Genomic DNA, 17316 nt, shown 5'->3' with positions numbered 1-17316 from the left:
TCCTTCTTATTTTCTTGCCATTTATTTGAAAAAAGTGTGTCATTTGTCCAATAGAGTTTCTAGATCTGTTTGACTGTATCCTTGGTGGTTAATGTGTTCTCTTATTTCAGTTTCCTATAATCTGGTATTTAGGTCTAGAAGCTTGATCAAATTCCAGCTTTATTTTATTTTTTTGAGACTTCTTCATAGATGGCTCTGTAGACTTCATCAGAGGCATGTAACGTCTCTTCTGGGATACCAACAGCCAATGATCAGTGTTTAGATTCACAATTTCTTAGGATTTGCAAAATGGAGATATCCTATATCATTCAAAGAAATACTAAATTTGAAGCCTCTTTCAACATCCTGACGGTGAAGGCTCTCCTTGGAGGGAAGAGGACCTCCATGCCCTGAATCTGCCCTAGAGAGGGGGGGAGGCATGTAAGTCGTTCCACACCTGCTGGAGGTCTAAGGTCTGGCCAAGCTGACAGCTGGCTTTGCTGTGTTTGATAGCCCTGCTAAACGGAGATCCGAGGAAGACCCTGGAAGAGCCCAGGTGGACAGTTCTGGCGATGAAGAAGAAAAAGAGCAGGTAGAGCTAGCGCTAAAGTTTCTTCACTACCTTTTTTGGGTACATTTGCTGATAATTGTGACTTTATGCTTGGTCTGTCTAATAGACTTAAAGTGACTGAGAAGATATTAGAATGTATCCCTGGACCCAGGCAAGGCAGCCCCATCCAGAAACGCTGGAGTCTTTTTTTCTTATTTTCCTTCCTACCTCTAGGGCCCTTCAGTCCACAGGCTGACGCTCTATCCACTGAGCCAAACCAGATAGGGCTCTCTGTTTTGGGGGGGGGTTTTGTGTGTGTTTTTTTGTTGTTGTTGTGTTTGGTTTTGTTTTTGGCGAAAATGAGACTTTTAATAACTCTTGGAAGCAGGTGCCCATTTTACAGGATCACTTTTTTTTTTAATATTGATATCAGAGAGGAAGGGAGAGGTAGAGAGAGAGAAACATCAATGATGAGAATCATTGATCAGCTCCTGCCCGCCCCCCACAAAGGATCGAGCCTAGAACCTGGCCACGTGCCCCAACCGGGAATCGCACTGTGACCTCCTGGTTCATAGGTCAGTGCTCAGCCACTGAGCCACGCCAGCCGAGCCCCCTCTATTTTTATGAATAAAGCTTTACTGGAACACGGTCATGCCTTTTCATTTACATATTGTCTCTGGTTGCTTTTGTGCTGCAGAAGCAGAGTTGAGTGGTTGTGGCACAGACCATGTGGCCTACAAATCTGAAATTTTGTTTTAGGCCTTTTTCAGAAATAGTTTCCAACTCCTAATCAACTCTTGGTTGTAGAGTGTAGGGAGCTGAGTTAAAAATTTGAAGCCTCATCTCTACCCCATGTATCTGCCCAGAACTTCTGTTGTCTAGTTCCACATACTGCAGTCACTAACTGATACTTCAGGTGTGGCCTAGGTCTTTCTCAGAGGCTAATTTTCCCCTCTTTATCTCTCCACCCCTGCTTCTCCCTCTCAGGTTGAAAAGAGGCGCAGAAGTCAATCCAGAGATCTGTAAGTAGTCCAAATGCTTGCACCTTTGTGCTGTGCTGTGTGTACTTTTAATTGCTGAAGTAACTGTTCTAGAGACCTGTGACTACGTAGAGGTTTACAGGGAGCTGCTGATGGTATTGGGAGATTGGATTGGTTGGGGCAGGGTTGGATAAGAAACCCAACTGGGCCCTCTTGCTTCCTACCTTCTGCATGTGTGTGGCACTCCTGTCTCTGCACAGTCATGTGTATCCCTTAGCTCCCAGCAGCGCTCAGCAGGCCCTTCCACTTTTGAGGGGTCACAAGGGGCTTCTGAAAGCCTCGTTTCAGGATTACAAGTTAGCACTGTTCCTTTAGAGTCACCGTGACCTGGGGCTCTCTTTTGGATGGGAAGAATCTGTTTCCCAGATGTATTCTGAATATTTTGCTTTTTCATTAGGTAGCGTTAGTTTGTTGTTTGATGCAAGCTGTCGATATGGTTAGTTTTTCTGAGCTAATATTCGGTATATATCTGTTTAACCAGCAGAGCTGCCAGACGGAAACCTGAAAAAGAATCACAAGATTCTGATGAAAAAGATGAGGATGAAAAGGTAAGGCCTTTTTTTTCCACTGTTACCACATTTTATACATCCTATTGGCTGGAATGTTAAAGTGGCTTTTTAAAAGTTGCTTTTTTGTGCCCTGGCTGGTGTGGCTCAGTTGGTTGAGGGTGGTCCCATGCACCAAAAGGTCATCAGTTCTATTCCTGGTCAGGGCACATGCCTGGGTTGCAGGCTAGATCCCCGGTAACGGGCGTATAGGAGACAGCTACTCAGTGTTTCTCTCACACGTGGATGTTTCTCTCTCTCTTTCTCTTTCTGTCTTCCTCTCTAAAATCAATGAAAAAAAATTTTTTTAATTGCTTTTTTGTTATGGAAATATTCAAACATACCAAAAAGTAAGCAGAATAGGTAGGAAACTCTCCTCCTCTGACAATTATCGTCTCGTGACCGAATGTGTTTTAGCCAACCCTCACTCATTCTTTACCTTCTCCACTCCAATGATGAACAAATCCCAGATATTATTAAAATGTTGACAGAACTGCCCTGGCTGGTTTGGCTCAGTGGATAGTGTGCGTTGGCCTGGGGACTAAAGGGTCCCAGGTTCGATTCTGGTCAAAGGCACATGCCCCGGTTGCAGGCTCAATTCCCAATAAGGGGCGTGTAGAAGGCAACCAGTCAGTGATTCTCATCATTGATGTTTCTGTCTCTCTCCCTCTCCCTTCCTCTCTGAAATCAATAAAAATATATTTTAAAAATATTTACAGAACTGCTTATAAAAGGAAAGGACTCTTTGTTGTTGTTAATCCTCCCCTGAGGATGTTTTTTCATTGATTTTTTTTTTTTAGAGAGTGGAAGGGAGGGGGAGAGCTAGAGAGAGAGAGAGAAAGATCGATGTGAGAGAGACACATTGATTGGTGGCCTCCTGCATGCATCCCAAGAGGGCCGGAGATCGAGTCAGCAACCAAGGTTTGATTCTTTGACTGGAATTGAACCCGGGACCCTTCAGTCTTCGGGCTGCTGCTCTATCCACTGAGCCAAACCAGCTAGGGCCCTCTGCCGTCTTTTTTTTTTTTTTTTTTTAATTGATATCAGAGAGGAAGGGAGAGGGAGGGATAGAAACATCAATGATGAGAGAATCATTGATCAGCTGCCTACTGCACATCCCCCACCAAGGATCAAGCCCACAACCTGGCCATGTGCCCCAACCAGGAATCGCATTGTGACCTCTTGGTTCATAGGTCAGTGCTCAGCCACTGAGCCACACTGGCCGGCCGGGCCACTCTATTTTTATGAATAAAGCTTTACTGGAACACGGTCATGCCTTTTCATTTACATATTGTCTCTGGTTGCTTTTGTGCTGCAGAAGCAGAGTTGAATGGTTGTGGCACAGGCCATGTGGCTAACAAATCTGAAATGTTGCTTTAGGCCTTTTTTCAGAAGTAGTTTGCCAATTCCTAATCAACTCTTGGTTGTAGAGTGTAGGGAGCTGAGTCAAAAATTTGAAGCCTCATCTCTACCCCATGTATCTGCCCAGAACTTCTGTTGTCTAGTTCCACATACTGCAGTCACTAACTGATACTTCAGGTTTGGCCTAGGTCAGTGATGGAGAACCTTTTGAGCTCGGCATGTCAGCATTTTGAAAAACCCTAACTTAACTCTCAAGCCATGTCACATATAGAAATTTTTTGATATTTGCAGCCATAGTAAAACAAATACTTATATTTTCGATATTTATTTTATATATTTAAATGCCATTTGACAGAAAAATCAACCAAAAAAATGAGTTCGCGTGTCACCTCTGACACGGGTGTCATAGGTTCGCCATCACTGGCCTAGGTCTTTCTCAGAGGCTAATTTTCCCCTCTTTATCTCTCCACCCCTGCTTCTCCCTCTCAGGATGAAACAAGGTGCAGAAGTCAATCCAGAGATCTGTAAGTAGTCCAAATGCTTGCACCTTTGTGCTGTGCTGTGTGTACTTTTAATTGCTGAAGTAACTGTTCTAGAGACCTGTGACTACGTAGAGGTTTACAGGGAGCTGCTGATGGTATTGGGAGATTGGATTGGTTGGGGCAGGGTTGGATAAGAAACCCAACTGGGCCCTCTTGCTTCCTACCTTCTGCATGTGTGTGGCACTCCTGTCTCTGCACAGTCATGTGTATCCCTTAGCTCCCAGCAGCGCTCAGCAGGCCCTTCCACTTCTGAGGGGCCACAAGGGGCTTCTGAAAGCCTCGTTTCAGGATTACAAGTTAGCACTGTTCCTTTAGAGTCATCGTGACATGGGGCTCTCTTTTGGATGGGAAGAATCTGTTTCCCAGATGTATTCTGAATATTTTGCTTTTTCATTAGGTAGCGTTAGTTTGTTGTTTGATGCAAGCTGTCGATATGGTTAGTTTTTCTGAGCTAATATTCGGTATATATCTGTTTAACCAGCAGAGCTGCCAAACGGAAACCTGAAAAAGAATCACAAGATTCTGATGGAAAAGATGAGGATGAAAAGGTAAGGCCTTTTTTTCCCCACTGTTACCACATTTTATAGATCCTATTGGCTGGAATGTTAAAGTGGCTTTTTAAAGTTGCTTTTTTGTGCCCTGGCTGGTGTGGCTCAGTTGGTTGAGCGAAGTCCTATGCACCGAAAGGTCATCAGTTCTATTCCTGGTCAGGGCACATGCCTGGGTTGCAGGCGGCTAGATCCCTGGTCAGGGGTGTGTAGGAGGCAGCTACTCAGTGTTTCTCTCACACATGGATGTTTCTCTCTCTTCCTCTCTCTAAAATCAATAAAAACATTTTTTAAAATATTGCTTTTTTTATTATGGAAACATTCAAACATACCAAAAAGTAGGCAGAATGTGAGGGTAGGAAACTCACATTCTCAACTTTCAACAAATATCGTCCTGTGACCAACCAAATGTTTTAGCCAACAAATCCCAGATATATTATTAAAATATTTACAGAACTTATAAAAAGAAAGGACTTTTTTTGTTGATGTTTTGTTAATCCTCCTCCTCGGATATTTTTCCATTGATTTTTTTTTTTTTTTTAAGAGTGGAAGGGATAGGGGCGGGGGTGGGGTGGGGGAGTGAGCGGAGAGAGAGAAACATCGGTTGGCTGCCTCCTGCATGTGCCCCAACCAGGACTGGGGACTGAGTCTGCAACCCTGGTATGTGCCCTTGACCAGAATTGAACCCGGGACTGTTCAGTCCACTAGCTGACGCTCTATCCACTGAGCCAAACCCAATAGGGTGGAAAGAACTCTTTTTTAAACTTTGGCACAATCTTATCATAACACAATAATATTGAGGTGTAGTTTTTTTTCAAACTTCCCTGCTAGTCTCCATGTGTCTTTTGTGTATTTTTAAAATTATATATATATAATTTTATAAATATATATATAATATATATATTTCAGAGTGAGGAAGTGAGGAGAGAGAGAGAAAAAGAGGAACATTAATGAGAATCATTGGTCAGGTGCCTCTTGCACGCACCCTACTGGGATTGAGCCCACAACTCGGACATGTGCCCTGACGGAATCAAACCCTGAACTCCTGGTTCATGGGTCAATGCTCAGCCACTGAGCCACACCAGCTGGGCTGCATTTTGTTTTTACAGTTTGTTTATTTGAATCAGGACACAAATAAAGTCTGTACAGTATATCTGGTTGGTGTTTGTCTCACCAGAGTTTTATCCGTCTCCTTTTACTTGTATTATGTGGAAGGAACCTGTTTATCTATAGTTTCTGGGTTCTGGATTTTGCCCCTTGCACTCCTCTTGCATTTAACATCTCCTCTAGCCCTGCAGACTGATAGTTAGGTCCAGAGGCTTGACCGATGCTTGACCAGATGTAGGGCTTTTGTTGTTGTCCAGAGGACTTGCATCATTCCAGACGGCACAGTTATCTTTTTATAGTGTTAAGATAGATTACTGGGCTCAGGTGCTGTGTGCCTAATCCACCCATTCATTATAGAGCCCCCTCAGTTTTTCACCTAATTTTTGTTTTGTTTTGTTTTGTTTTTTGGTCACCTAATGTTTTTAAGCAGGGGTCCTCGAACTTTTTAAACAGGGGGCCAGTTCACTGTCCCTCAGACCGTTGGAGGGCCGGACCATAGTTTTAAAAAAAACTATAGCCAAAACCGGTTTGGCTCAGTGGATAGAGCGTCGGCCTGCGGACTGAAAGGTCCCAAGTTCGATTCCGGTCAAGGGCATGTACCTGGGTTGCGGGCACATCCCCCGTGGAAGATGTGCAGGAGGCAGCTGATCGATGTTTCTCTCTCATCGATGTTTCTAACTCTCTATCCCTCTCCCTTCCTCTCTGTAAAAAATCAATAAAATATATGTAAACAAAAAACTATAAACATTCAGCAACAGGCAGTGGCAGCAAAAACACCCGGCGGGCCGGATAAATGTTTTCGGCGGGCTGCATGTGGCCCACGGGCCGTAGTTTGAGGACCCCTGTTTAAGTCATTGCTTAATTCCATTATTTCACCAGGAGTTGCAAAGTGGTGATAGTCTAATCCCATCATTTCTTCATTTATGCAAAATAATTCTAGGAATACATTTCCCCCTGTATTAGCCTGCTCAGACTGCCATAACTAAATACCACAGTCTGGTTGGTGTAAACAAGACATTTTCCTCCGTTCTGGAGACTGGAAGTCTAAGATCAAAATGCTGGCAGGGTTAGTGTCTGGTGAAGCCTTTAATTCTGGCTTCTCGCTGGGCCCTCATGTGGCCTCTCCCTGTGTGAGCACAGAGGGCGAGTGAGCTCTGGTGTCCCTTCCCCTTATAAGGACACCGTTCCTATTGGATTAACACTCACCACCCCATGACTTCATTTAAACTTAGTTACTTTTTTAAAAATATATATTTTTATTTGTTTTTATTAATTTCAGAGAGGAAGGGAGAGGGAGAGAGAGAGAGAAACATCAATGATGAGAGAGAATCATTGAATGGCTGCCTCCTGCACAACCCCTACTGGGGACTGAGCCCACAACCCAGGCATGTGCCCTTGGCCGGAATCGAACCTGGGACCCTTCACTCCACAGGCCGACGCTCTATCCACAGAGCCAAACCGGTCAGGGCAAAACTTAGTTACTTTTTAAAAGCCCCATCTCCAAATAGTCACATTTGGGGTTAGGGCTTCAATATATGAATTGGGGGTACAATTCAGTCCATAGCACCCCTCATCAGTTATTTTGAGTTACCACTTGTATAGGAAGCTAAGGGTTTTGTGTGTGTGTGTGTGTGTGTGTTTAATTGGTCTCAAGTCTTTTAAGGAAGCCTTTGGTTATAAGGGTTTTGATAAGACTACACACTGGAGGTGGCTCTGGTCTCTGGTTCTTTGCCTTCTTCCCTAACTCTGACTAGGTGTTTGTTTTGTTTTGTTTTTAATGTTTTTATTTATTTTTAGATAGAGAGGAAGGGAGAGTGAGAGAGACTGAGTGGGGGAGAGTGAGAGAGATAGAAACATCGATGGGCTGCCTCTTGCACGCCCCCGCTGGGGATGGAGCCTACAACCAGGGCATGTGCCCTGACCAGGAATCGAACCGGTAACCTCTTGGTACATGGGATGATGCTCAGTTGCTCAATCTACTGAGCCACACCAGCCAGACTTGACTAGGTTTTGTGATAATCACATATGTAAAATTCTTAACTCTGAAGCATGATGCAGGTGTAAAAATACTTTCTTAGTCTTCACTCCAATTTTCCATTTAGGAGGAGAAGAGACGCAGATCGACATCCAAAGATCCGTAAGAACTTATTTTTGTCTTTATACATAGCAGGTAATAATATTAAAATACTTGTTCTAGAAAGGAAGAGAGGGTTTTAGTGACTTGCCAGACTTGCCTTAGCTGTAAGTCTGATAGGTTGGGTCTGTGAGCACAGGACCAAGACGTTCCAATTCTTCCCAGTGAGGCAGGTCCCCTTCGTGTGGTAGAGACACTTGTGACCTAGCACCTTGCCCCTTAGGCAGCCTGGTGATCATCTGTGGCAGGTGGTTTAGGTATGACTTTGACGGTGGATTCTGATAGTTTCTTTTTTCAGTCATTTCAGACCGTATCTTGTGTTTTGTTTTGTTTTCCCCCAGTGATGAGAAAAAAGTAGCTCAAACCAAAACACCACTGTCTCCCAAGGTAAACATGCATCTGGGGATAAACGGGTAGTACAGCACTCAGGGGGTTGCCTAGAGCTGGCTCTCTGAGCACCATCTGTGTCATGCCCCCACAGAACCAGCTTCAAAAGTGCCTTCAGTGTGGACAGTATCTGGATGACCCTGAACTAAAGTACGAACATCATCTCCCGAATGCAGTAAGTTCCAGCTCTGTCTTCAGCTTTTTCTTTTCCTGTCTCTTATCCCTCTGCTTAATGGTCCAATGTCTCTCAGGTGGACGAGGTACCGATGTTGACAAATGAAAGACTGTCCATCTTCGATGCCAACGAATCTGGCTTTGAGAGTTATGAATATTTTCCTCAAAACAGACTGACATGCTTCAGGTACTGACACGCTTCTTCATTGTGACAGGGCACTTCCCTAAAGATGTCCAAGTTCTTAATATCTCTAGCACCTTACCTGCAACATTTCTTATGCTGCTAACACTAGATGGATAAAAGCCACAAAGCCCTGGTGGAAGTATAGTAGATATTTGCTGGGGGCTGGGGGTTTTTTGGGGGGGGGTATTAAAGCTATACATGTTAAGTCTTCAGTTTGTGTGTATTCTGGAGGTCATTCATTCAAATGAGGGCCAGCTTTGTGCTGGGTACTGCACTAGGTGTTATGAATATAGCACTTGAGGTCCCTGCTTTCATAGAGGCAGAACAAAAGTTATGCCTGTCGGGTAGTTACGACAACAGCACAAGTAAAAAGCATGGAAAGCACAAAGTGGATAGGAGAAAGAATTTGTGTTTAGAATGGTAGGGAGCCCTGGCCAGTGTGGCTCAATTGGTGGAGCATCCTGTGTACCAAAAGGTTGTGGGTTCGATTCCCAGTCAGGGCACATACCCAGGCTGCCAGTTTGATCCTCAGTCGGAATGCATTCAGGAGGTAACTGGTCGATGTTTCTCTCTCCCTTCTCTCTTAAAAAAAAAAAAAAAAAAAAAAAAGGTGGGGAAATGACTTCAGCAAAGACTCAGTGGCATAAGAGAACAGGCCAAGGGAATAATTAGGGAAAGACATCTCAGGAGGAGGGAACAGCAGGTACAAAGGCTCAGAGGTGGGCATGTGTTGGCAATGGAAGACTCAAGTGATGAGGCTAGTGGGGCTAGCGGGGGGCCAGGGTGTGGAGTGAGAGGTAGGGGATGCAGGCAGGGGGCTGGGGAGAGGGCAAGATCATACAGGGCTTTGCAGGCCGTGGCATTGACTCCAGGATTTTCTCTGATGATCCATGGTGTGTGGACTGTGTCTTTGGCGAGGCTCAAACAAACCCTTGAGTGAACAGAGTCCCCATGCTTTTCAGCACCTTTCAATTTAGTCAGCTCCCTCTTGCTGAAAGTGCAGTTGCTTTGTGCAAAACAGGCTTCACTTTGTTTCTTCGTGGTGACTTGGCTGCAGTACCAGCCCATGTCTCTTTCAGGCCTGGGCACATGCTGTCTCTCTTCCTGAAGAAGTATCATAGGGGCAGTGGGTCACCTCAGTAATACCTATCGTAAGCCTCAGGTGGACATCAATGCTGGGAAGCCCTTTCTGACACCCTTGCCCCATAGCAGGTTGAGGGGTTCCTATGCCCTGGGACAAGGCCCCAGTGCTTCTTCTGTGGCACTTCTCACACTCCCTGTGGTGGATTGGTTGTATGCCCTTCTCCCAACACAGTCAGGATTCTGGTCCATCTTGGGATGCTGTTCATCTGCCGGCGACCCCCAGGGCCTGGCCCAAACCTCTGCCTGTGGCACAACCAAATATGCTGTGTTGTTGTAGCTGGTGTCCACGCACTGGTGCCTTCCTGTAGCATTCCTCAGGCCAGAGGCTGGAAGAGGACTAGCTGAAGCCAGGGCTGCTGGAGTCCCTTGGCTTCCTCCTCGAGACATGGCGTGCTGTAGATTCATTCCTGTATGGCCTGAGGGTAGCAGTAAAGACAAATTTCCCAGGAGAAATGTGCCTTTTAGCATCAGGCCGTCAGAGCCAGACTGCCTGAGTTATTAAGGGACTCTGCTTACCTCTAGTACTTGGGCTGAATGTGGTGGAGGGAAACAAGTCAGGAGCGGTCGATCCTGTAAACCAGTGGGTCCTGCCCCTGCCTAGGACTTGGAACTTCTTGGATGTCACGTCTACTGATACAGCCCCGTGGGCTGGGCTGTGGATCCTTATTTTCTGTGCGTTTGCAATATGTACCCTCCCTTGATACGTGTCCATATTTCCCACTGGACTTCAAGTCTCGAGAGCAGGGCTCTTACCATGTTGTCTCCCATGCCTGGCACAGGAGGAGCTCAACTCACGGTGTTCATTTCTATTTTTAAAAAGGTTTTGTGAGATTTCAAGATGAGGATTTCTGCTTCCAAGCCCTGACACTAGGGGAGTGTGGTGGGAGATGGTCTCAGGAGACCTGGACAGGTCCCATGTGGCCCCCCGGTGACTCAGGGACAGCATGGCATCTCCCATGTAGGAGCATCGTCCTTGAGGCCCGAATGGTCCATAAGCAGAACCCCTGATTTATCCTGCTGAAGGAGGAACATCCTTCCAACTGTCAAGGAGTGTCTCCGGATGGTGGGACCGTGGATGCCTTTAAACCTGAGCTTTACCCCTAGTCAGAGGCGGAAGCCCTTCCTTCACATATCCCCGATGTGCCTCACTTTTTATGACATTATACAATATGCTTTACTTGATTAAACACAAAACTAACCGTATAAGAAATATTTTCAGAGGTAAATCCATAGAAACAGAAAGCAGATCTGTGGTTGCTGGGGTGGAGAGGGAATAGGGAGTGACTGCTTAATGGGTCTGAGGTTTTATTTCGTTCAATGAAAATGTTTTGGAGCCAGGTAGAAGTGGTCGCACAACTATGAGTAGAATGTGTTTGAGAGCTGATGTTTCTGTTAGCATCATGCCAAGTGCGGGTGCAGTGAGTTGCTCTCTGAGATTTCTCATCATTCACTGACTCACTGATCTCTTGGTGTTGCCTTTGCAGATACTTGTACTTTTTTTATTTTTTAATAATTTTATTGATATTAAAATATATTCGGAGAGAGAGACATCAATGATGAGAAAGAATCATTGATTGGCTGCCTCCTGCACATACACCCACCACCACTCCCCGCCCCCCAACTGGGGATCGAGCCAGCAACCCAGGTATGTGCCCTGACCAGGAATCCAATCATGACCTCCTGGTTCATAGGTTGACACTCCACCACTGAGCCACACCGGCCGGGCTACTTGTACTCCTGATGCACCGGTGGGAGGATCAGGTAGAAGCCTGTTTGGTCAGAGAACACTACTCATCCAGTGATCTGGCACCAGAAAGATAAGGGTCTAGGAATTGCAGGTAGTCACTGTCACTTGTGTCTGAACTTGACTCTGCTGCAGCTTGCCTTCACTGGTCAGCTGGCTAACACGCTCTTTGTTGCCCGTCTAGTGTGTACTGTAAACATGGTCACCTGTGCCCCATTGACACTGGTCTCATTGAGAAGGATATTAAGCTCTACTTTTCTGGTTCAGCAAAACCGATATATGATGATGACCCGTCTCCTGAAGGTAAGTGGAACTTCCCTGCTTATGTTTGGGACAGATATTTTAAAAACAAACAACTCGCCTACAAAGCACTGTTCAGCTAGAATTCCTGCCTCTTAAAGTTAGGGCTTGCGGTCTCTGAACAGCTATAAGGAAATGCTCTCTGCCTCTGATGAGGACTGCGTGGCTCGGCTGATAAGGGATGTCAGCTCAGCTGGGCACTTCGAGTGCCACTTGGGCCTGCTGAGATTTTGATACGAGTCATGGCTCTGAGTCCATTTCCTTTCAAGAAACTGTCCTCTTTTCCATCTCTTAGGTGGTGTTAATGGCAAAAACCTTGGCCCCATCACTGAATGGTGGATCACTGGCTTTGACGGAGGCGAAAAGGCTCTCATTGGCTTTAGCACCGGTAAGTGTGTGCTAACTGTGGACTGTCCTGGGTTATGAAAGGAGACTTTGCTTCTGTCCTCCCGGGGGCTTGGTTGGGCTTTGGGACGTCTCAGCAAGCTCACGTGAACACCACTAAACATGTGGTAATCATGGGTTCTGGGATGGCCTCTCCTATTAATTACAACCAGCCTTGGAATCAGTCCTCTAGTTATACGAGTAGGTCATATTCTTGCAACTCAAACCCAGACAAAATTTCAAAAGCCAGAGATGAGCGAAATGAAAACTCCTCAGCCAGTTCTCTAGTCGGCTCAAATAGGCCACTTCTGAATGCGCTAATAATTCTGATTGCACTTGATGTTTGTGACATTCGGGTATGGAATGACTTAGACCAGTGGTCGGCAAACTGCGGCTCGAGAGCTACATGCGGCTCTTTGGCCCCTTGAGTGTGGGTCTTCCACAAAATACCGACTTCTGCGCATGGGCCACGAAGTTTCAATCGCACTGTACATGTGCGTCCGCACGTGGTATTTTGTGGAAGAGCCACACTCAAGGGGCCAAAGAGCCGCATGTGGCTCGCGAGCTACAGTTTGCCGACCACTGACTTAGACTCCTCATAAGCTTCATAGACTCATCTGTGCTCTTCAGCTACCATAGCTGCCATCAGGTTCAAACTGCTTTCTAACAACATCTTCTGTTCACTGCAGCCTATGCTGAATACATTCTAATGGAGCCCAGCCCAGAGTACTCACCCATGTTCAACTTAATGCAGGAGAAGATCTACATAAGTAAGATAGTCGTTGAGTTCCTGCAGAACAACCGTGATGCGACCTATGAGGACCTGATCAATAAGATTGAGGTACGGGGTTAGGTCATTTGTGAGCTGGGACTCGCACCTTTTACATGCCATATAGATATTGCTGAGAAACTCATGTCTAGAATTAGCAGAAACTTTTTTAGTTCAATTAGAATAGTTTTGCTTAAGCCTAAGAAACTTCTGATGTTATTTCTTAAAGACCACGGTTCCTCCTTCCACGCTCAACCTGAATCGATTCACTGAGGATTCTCTCCTTCGACATGCTCAGTTTGTGGTGGAACAAGTAGAGAGTTACGATGCGGCTGGGGACAGTGATGAACTGCCCATCTTCCTGACCCCCTGCATGAGAGACTTGATCAAGTTGGTTGGGGTCACCCTAGGAAGAAGGTAAGGATGCAGCAGGAATAAAATTGAAGACCTGATTGCAGAGGAGGCAGAGTGTCCCATGCACTCTTCCCCAGCCTGCTAACATGATGGGAACCTTTCTCCCAGAAATGAAAAACGTCGAGCCATCAGTCATTCCACCAAGGAGAAGGACAAAGGCCCCACAAAAGCGACCACCACCAAGCTGGTCTACCAGATCTTTGACACTTTCTTCGCAGAGCAAATCGAAAAGGATGACAGAGAAGACAAGGAGAATGCCTTCAAACGCCGGCGGTGTGGCGTCTGCGAGGTAACCTCACCTGGGCTGGGCTCACCATGTAATCTGAGCAACTCACTTTCTCTTTCTGGCTTGAGATGCTCACTGTTCAAATGTGACCCCTAGGACATAAGCTGGGAGGAAGTTGGTGATCTGGGGAGAACTGCATGCCTCGGAGAACAAACAGGTTGATAAGACGGCTGTTGAAATTGGTGTGCTCGGATGCTTTGCTGTTAATGCCCCTGTCACTAACTTGGGTCACTGTTCAATTCCGGGTCAAGGCACATGCGCGAGTTGTGGGCTCAATCCCCAGTGTGGGGCGTGCAGGAAGCAGCCGATCAGTGGTTCTCTCTCATCACTGATGTTTCTCTCTCTCTCCCCTTTCCGTGAATTTTAAATATTTGAATCCCCTCTAATCTTCTGTAACCCAGAGATCGGATATATTTTGGTATCTGTTATTTGACTTATTTTGGGCGAACACTTGGATAGCAGCTACCTTTAGAACCGCCCTGTGTTCACACTGTCCACTGGATTCAGAGGGTTTTTTTGTTTTTTTTGTGGTTTTTTTTTAGTGGCAGCCCTTAACAGGAATTTGCACATCCTTACCATTTGTGTTTTGATTTTACTTTTTTTCATCTAGCACATGTATCTAAGCCTTAAAAATTTTTTTAAATATACATAACTGGTATTTTTTGTAATCATGTTATGTGTTCATGTAGGTAGATCTAGTTAATTCGTTTTGACTATTTCATCATGGTGCATTATGTGATAGTCCCCAACTTACCCCTCGATAATGTGCAACTTTTGATATTAGAAATCATGATATAGCAGCATCCTTGAACGAGACTTCAGTGTCTACCCCTATTTCTTTTAAAATTTTTTGTTAATCCTCACCTGAGTATATATATATTTTTCCCATTGATTTTTAATTTTTTTTGAAAATGGAAGGGAGGGGGAAAGACAGAGAGAAGGAAACATTGATGTGAGAGATACACATCGATTGGTTGCCTCCTGCACATATCCCAAAGGAGGGGGAGCAGGGTTGAGCCTGCAACCAAGGTATGTGCCCCTGACCCGAATCAAACCCCAAGACCCTCCAGTCTGCGGGCTGACGCTCTAACCACTGAGCACACTAGCTAGAGCTGCCCCTATTTTCAAGTAGAATTGCTGAGGTGTGGGTTCTATACTTAACTTTGATATAGAAAACTGCTCTCCAAGTGGTGCTACCAACTTAAAACCTGTGAGCAGAGCCAGTTTTCCCACATGTTTCAATACCAACATACCCAGCTTAACCTCTGCTATTCTGGGGGGTATGACTGGACCTTGTTCTTAACTCTTCAGTTCCCTTACCTCTAAATGAGGCTAAATATAAAAGTTCTAAAATTGTAATTCATTCAAAACCTGGTTACCAGTTGGTTGGGGTCACCCTAATGGTCATTTGACTTTTTAAATATCTTTCAGGTTTGTCAGCAGCCCGACTGTGGAACGTGTAAAGCCTGTAAGGACATGGTTAAGTTCGGTGGTAGCGGCCGGAGCAAACAAGCCTGCCTAAAGAGGAGGTAGGCTTGGCGGGTGATGTCTGGTAGCAGAGGACAGTGCCGGCTGAGGGCTGTGCGTTGTGTGTGGGTAACTGTGTTGACATGGGCAGGACAGGCAGCAGTGCTTCATCTCGAATGGTCCCCAGGCCTGTCCTGTTATCGGACCCAAACAGCCCCAGGCAGTCTTACTTATAAAAAGGGCCTTGCTTATACACATGAGTTTGTAGGTGTCCCAACATGGCCATGAAGGAGGCAGATGACGACGAAGAAGAGGACGACGATATCCCAGAGATGCCGTCGCCCAAAAAAATGCACCAGGGGAAGAAAAAGAAACAGAACAAGGACCGGATCTCTTGGGTTGGAGAGGCTGTTAAGGTAATCCTGCAGCAGGTTCTCCGTCTTCTTACGGCCGCCCTCCTGGGAAGCACCTTGTTTCCTGGTGTCTCGTCACCAGGTCTCTTAAGCAGCCTGAATCCTGCTCGCTTGCCTCGTGAGAGAGCAATGCTGGCTGCAAGGCCATGGTCCAGGCCCGTGGCCTCACACAAGAAATGTGTTTTTGTTTGTCTGCCCAAAGACTTGGTTTCCTTCAAGTTCCAAAATGGGCAATGGACACAGTTTAAGGGTGTCAAGCTGCTTCCCCTTCAAAGTTCGTTTTGAAGAGTTGTCACCATCTCTTGCCTGGGAGTGGGTGTCTTTTGGGCACTAGCAGATCCCTTACTGGTCATTCTGTGGTCATCTCCCCATCTAAGGCTCAGTTCCTTTACCAAAGTTAGAAAGCAAACGTCCTAAGCCAGTGATGGTGAACCTTTTGAGCTCGGCGTGTCAGCATTTTGAAAAACCCTAACTTAACTCTGGTGCCGTGTCACATATAGAAATTTTTTGATATTTGCAACCATAGTAAAACAAAGACTTATATTTTTGATATTTATTTTATATTTTTGATATTTATTTTATATATTTAAATGCCATTTAACAAAGAAAAATCAACCAAAAAAATGAGTTCGCCTGTCGCCTGACATGCGTGTCATAGGTTCGCCATCACTGTCCTAAGCACTGCTTTCTCGATGTTCATAAGCAAAAGATACAGTCGGTTCATTCAGCAAGCGTGAGGCCTCCCTCTGCCGGGTGCTGCTTCAGGCCTGGATGTGACTCAGCCCCTGCCCTGTGGTGTTGATGCTCCAGGGCAGGAGGACAGACACATGTCCCCTGGGCTGGTAGAGAGGTGGAAGGGGCCTGGGGCTGTGAGGCTTTCCTAAGGAGGTGACAGCTGAGCTGAGACCCAGAAGGTGGGAGAGGAACCGTCCCATGAAGATGTGGGGAAGAACCAGGGCAGAGGCCCTGAGGTGGGATCAGTTCTCCTTGTGGGAGAAGAGGAATGAGGCGGAGAGGAACCGGGATGGGATGTGCCTTTAAGACCACAGTGAATAGTTGGGACTGGTGCTGTTAACCTGGAATGTTGGGCTCTGATTTGCTGCTGACTGGCCAGGGCGGAGCTGATAGTAGACAAACAGTAGGCGTGCTTCCAGCCTAGGGAGGGGGGTGTTCTCTAGGAGCCAGGGCAGTAGCCATGCCTTCCTAACGAAATCATTATGGGTTATGTCTTTATATTAACAAGAACACCAAGCCTAGCTTGGACCTTCAAACCCATCTCCACCTGAAATAAGCTCTTTGTTTTCAGACTGATGGCAAGAAGACTTACTATAAGAAGGTGTGCATTGACTCAGAAACCCTGAAAGTGGGGGACTGTGTCTCTGTTATTCCAGATGACTCTTCAAAACCACTGTACTTAGCAAGGTTTGTATATTTCCCTTTGCTTGGCCTCAGCACACACTTTCTCTTGAACATGTAGGAGATGCCTATTTGCAAGAATAGCAACAGCGGGTCTTTTCTCGAGACTGAAACTAAAAAGAAAAAGTTCCCAAGTGAACTCGAAGCAGATCTGCCGGTGAAGTTAGAACTTTCTTCCCTTCTGCTCTTCTGACACCAGGGTCACGGCGTTGTGGGAGGACAGCAGCCAAGGGCCGATGTTTCATGCCCACTGGTTCTGTGCCGGCACAGACACGGTCCTGGGGGCCACATCGGACCCCCTGGAGCTGTTCCTGGTAGATGAGTGTGAGGACATGCAGCTGTCATACATTCACAGCAAGGTGACCGTCGTCTATAAAGCTCCATCGGAAAACTGGGCCATGGAGGTGAGTGTCTGGCGTCCCTCATGT

At 46.0% G+C, this 17316-nt stretch overlaps 1 protein-coding gene across 5 annotated transcripts in view; it reads left to right on the top strand.

Moving 5' to 3' along the window:
• DNMT1 (DNA methyltransferase 1) overlaps window positions 1-17316 on the top strand; it is a 40256-nt gene that overhangs the window by 10433 nt on the left and 12507 nt on the right. For 3 of the 5 annotated variants that reach the window (XM_070415990.1, XM_070415994.1, XM_070415995.1), the window contains exons 6-23: window positions 493-571; window positions 1517-1551; window positions 2051-2117; window positions 3966-4000; window positions 4500-4566; window positions 7776-7810; window positions 8149-8194; window positions 8289-8369; window positions 8446-8555; window positions 11624-11742; window positions 12035-12127; window positions 12813-12964; window positions 13122-13309; window positions 13415-13595; window positions 15024-15121; window positions 15328-15475; window positions 16779-16894; window positions 17088-17292. In XM_070415990.1, the coding sequence (XP_070272091.1) occupies window positions 493-571; window positions 1517-1551; window positions 2051-2117; window positions 3966-4000; window positions 4500-4566; window positions 7776-7810; window positions 8149-8194; window positions 8289-8369; window positions 8446-8555; window positions 11624-11742; window positions 12035-12127; window positions 12813-12964; window positions 13122-13309; window positions 13415-13595; window positions 15024-15121; window positions 15328-15475; window positions 16779-16894; window positions 17088-17292 (1855 nt within the window). The remainder of the gene's footprint in view (window positions 1-492; window positions 572-1516; window positions 1552-2050; window positions 2118-3965; window positions 4001-4499; window positions 4567-7775; window positions 7811-8148; window positions 8195-8288; window positions 8370-8445; window positions 8556-11623; window positions 11743-12034; window positions 12128-12812; window positions 12965-13121; window positions 13310-13414; window positions 13596-15023; window positions 15122-15327; window positions 15476-16778; window positions 16895-17087; window positions 17293-17316) is intronic. The other 2 variants (XM_070415993.1, XM_070415991.1) reach the window with 2 other exon arrangements.

The sequence above is a fragment of the Myotis yumanensis genome, unplaced genomic scaffold (genome assembly GCF_028538775.1).
Source record: "Myotis yumanensis isolate MYYU_CA2020_CCGP unplaced genomic scaffold, mMyoYum1.0.hap1 SCAF_5, whole genome shotgun sequence".
Taxonomy (NCBI): Eukaryota; Metazoa; Chordata; class Mammalia; order Chiroptera; family Vespertilionidae; genus Myotis; species Myotis yumanensis.
This window is presented reverse-complemented; position numbering and strand designations above follow the sequence as displayed.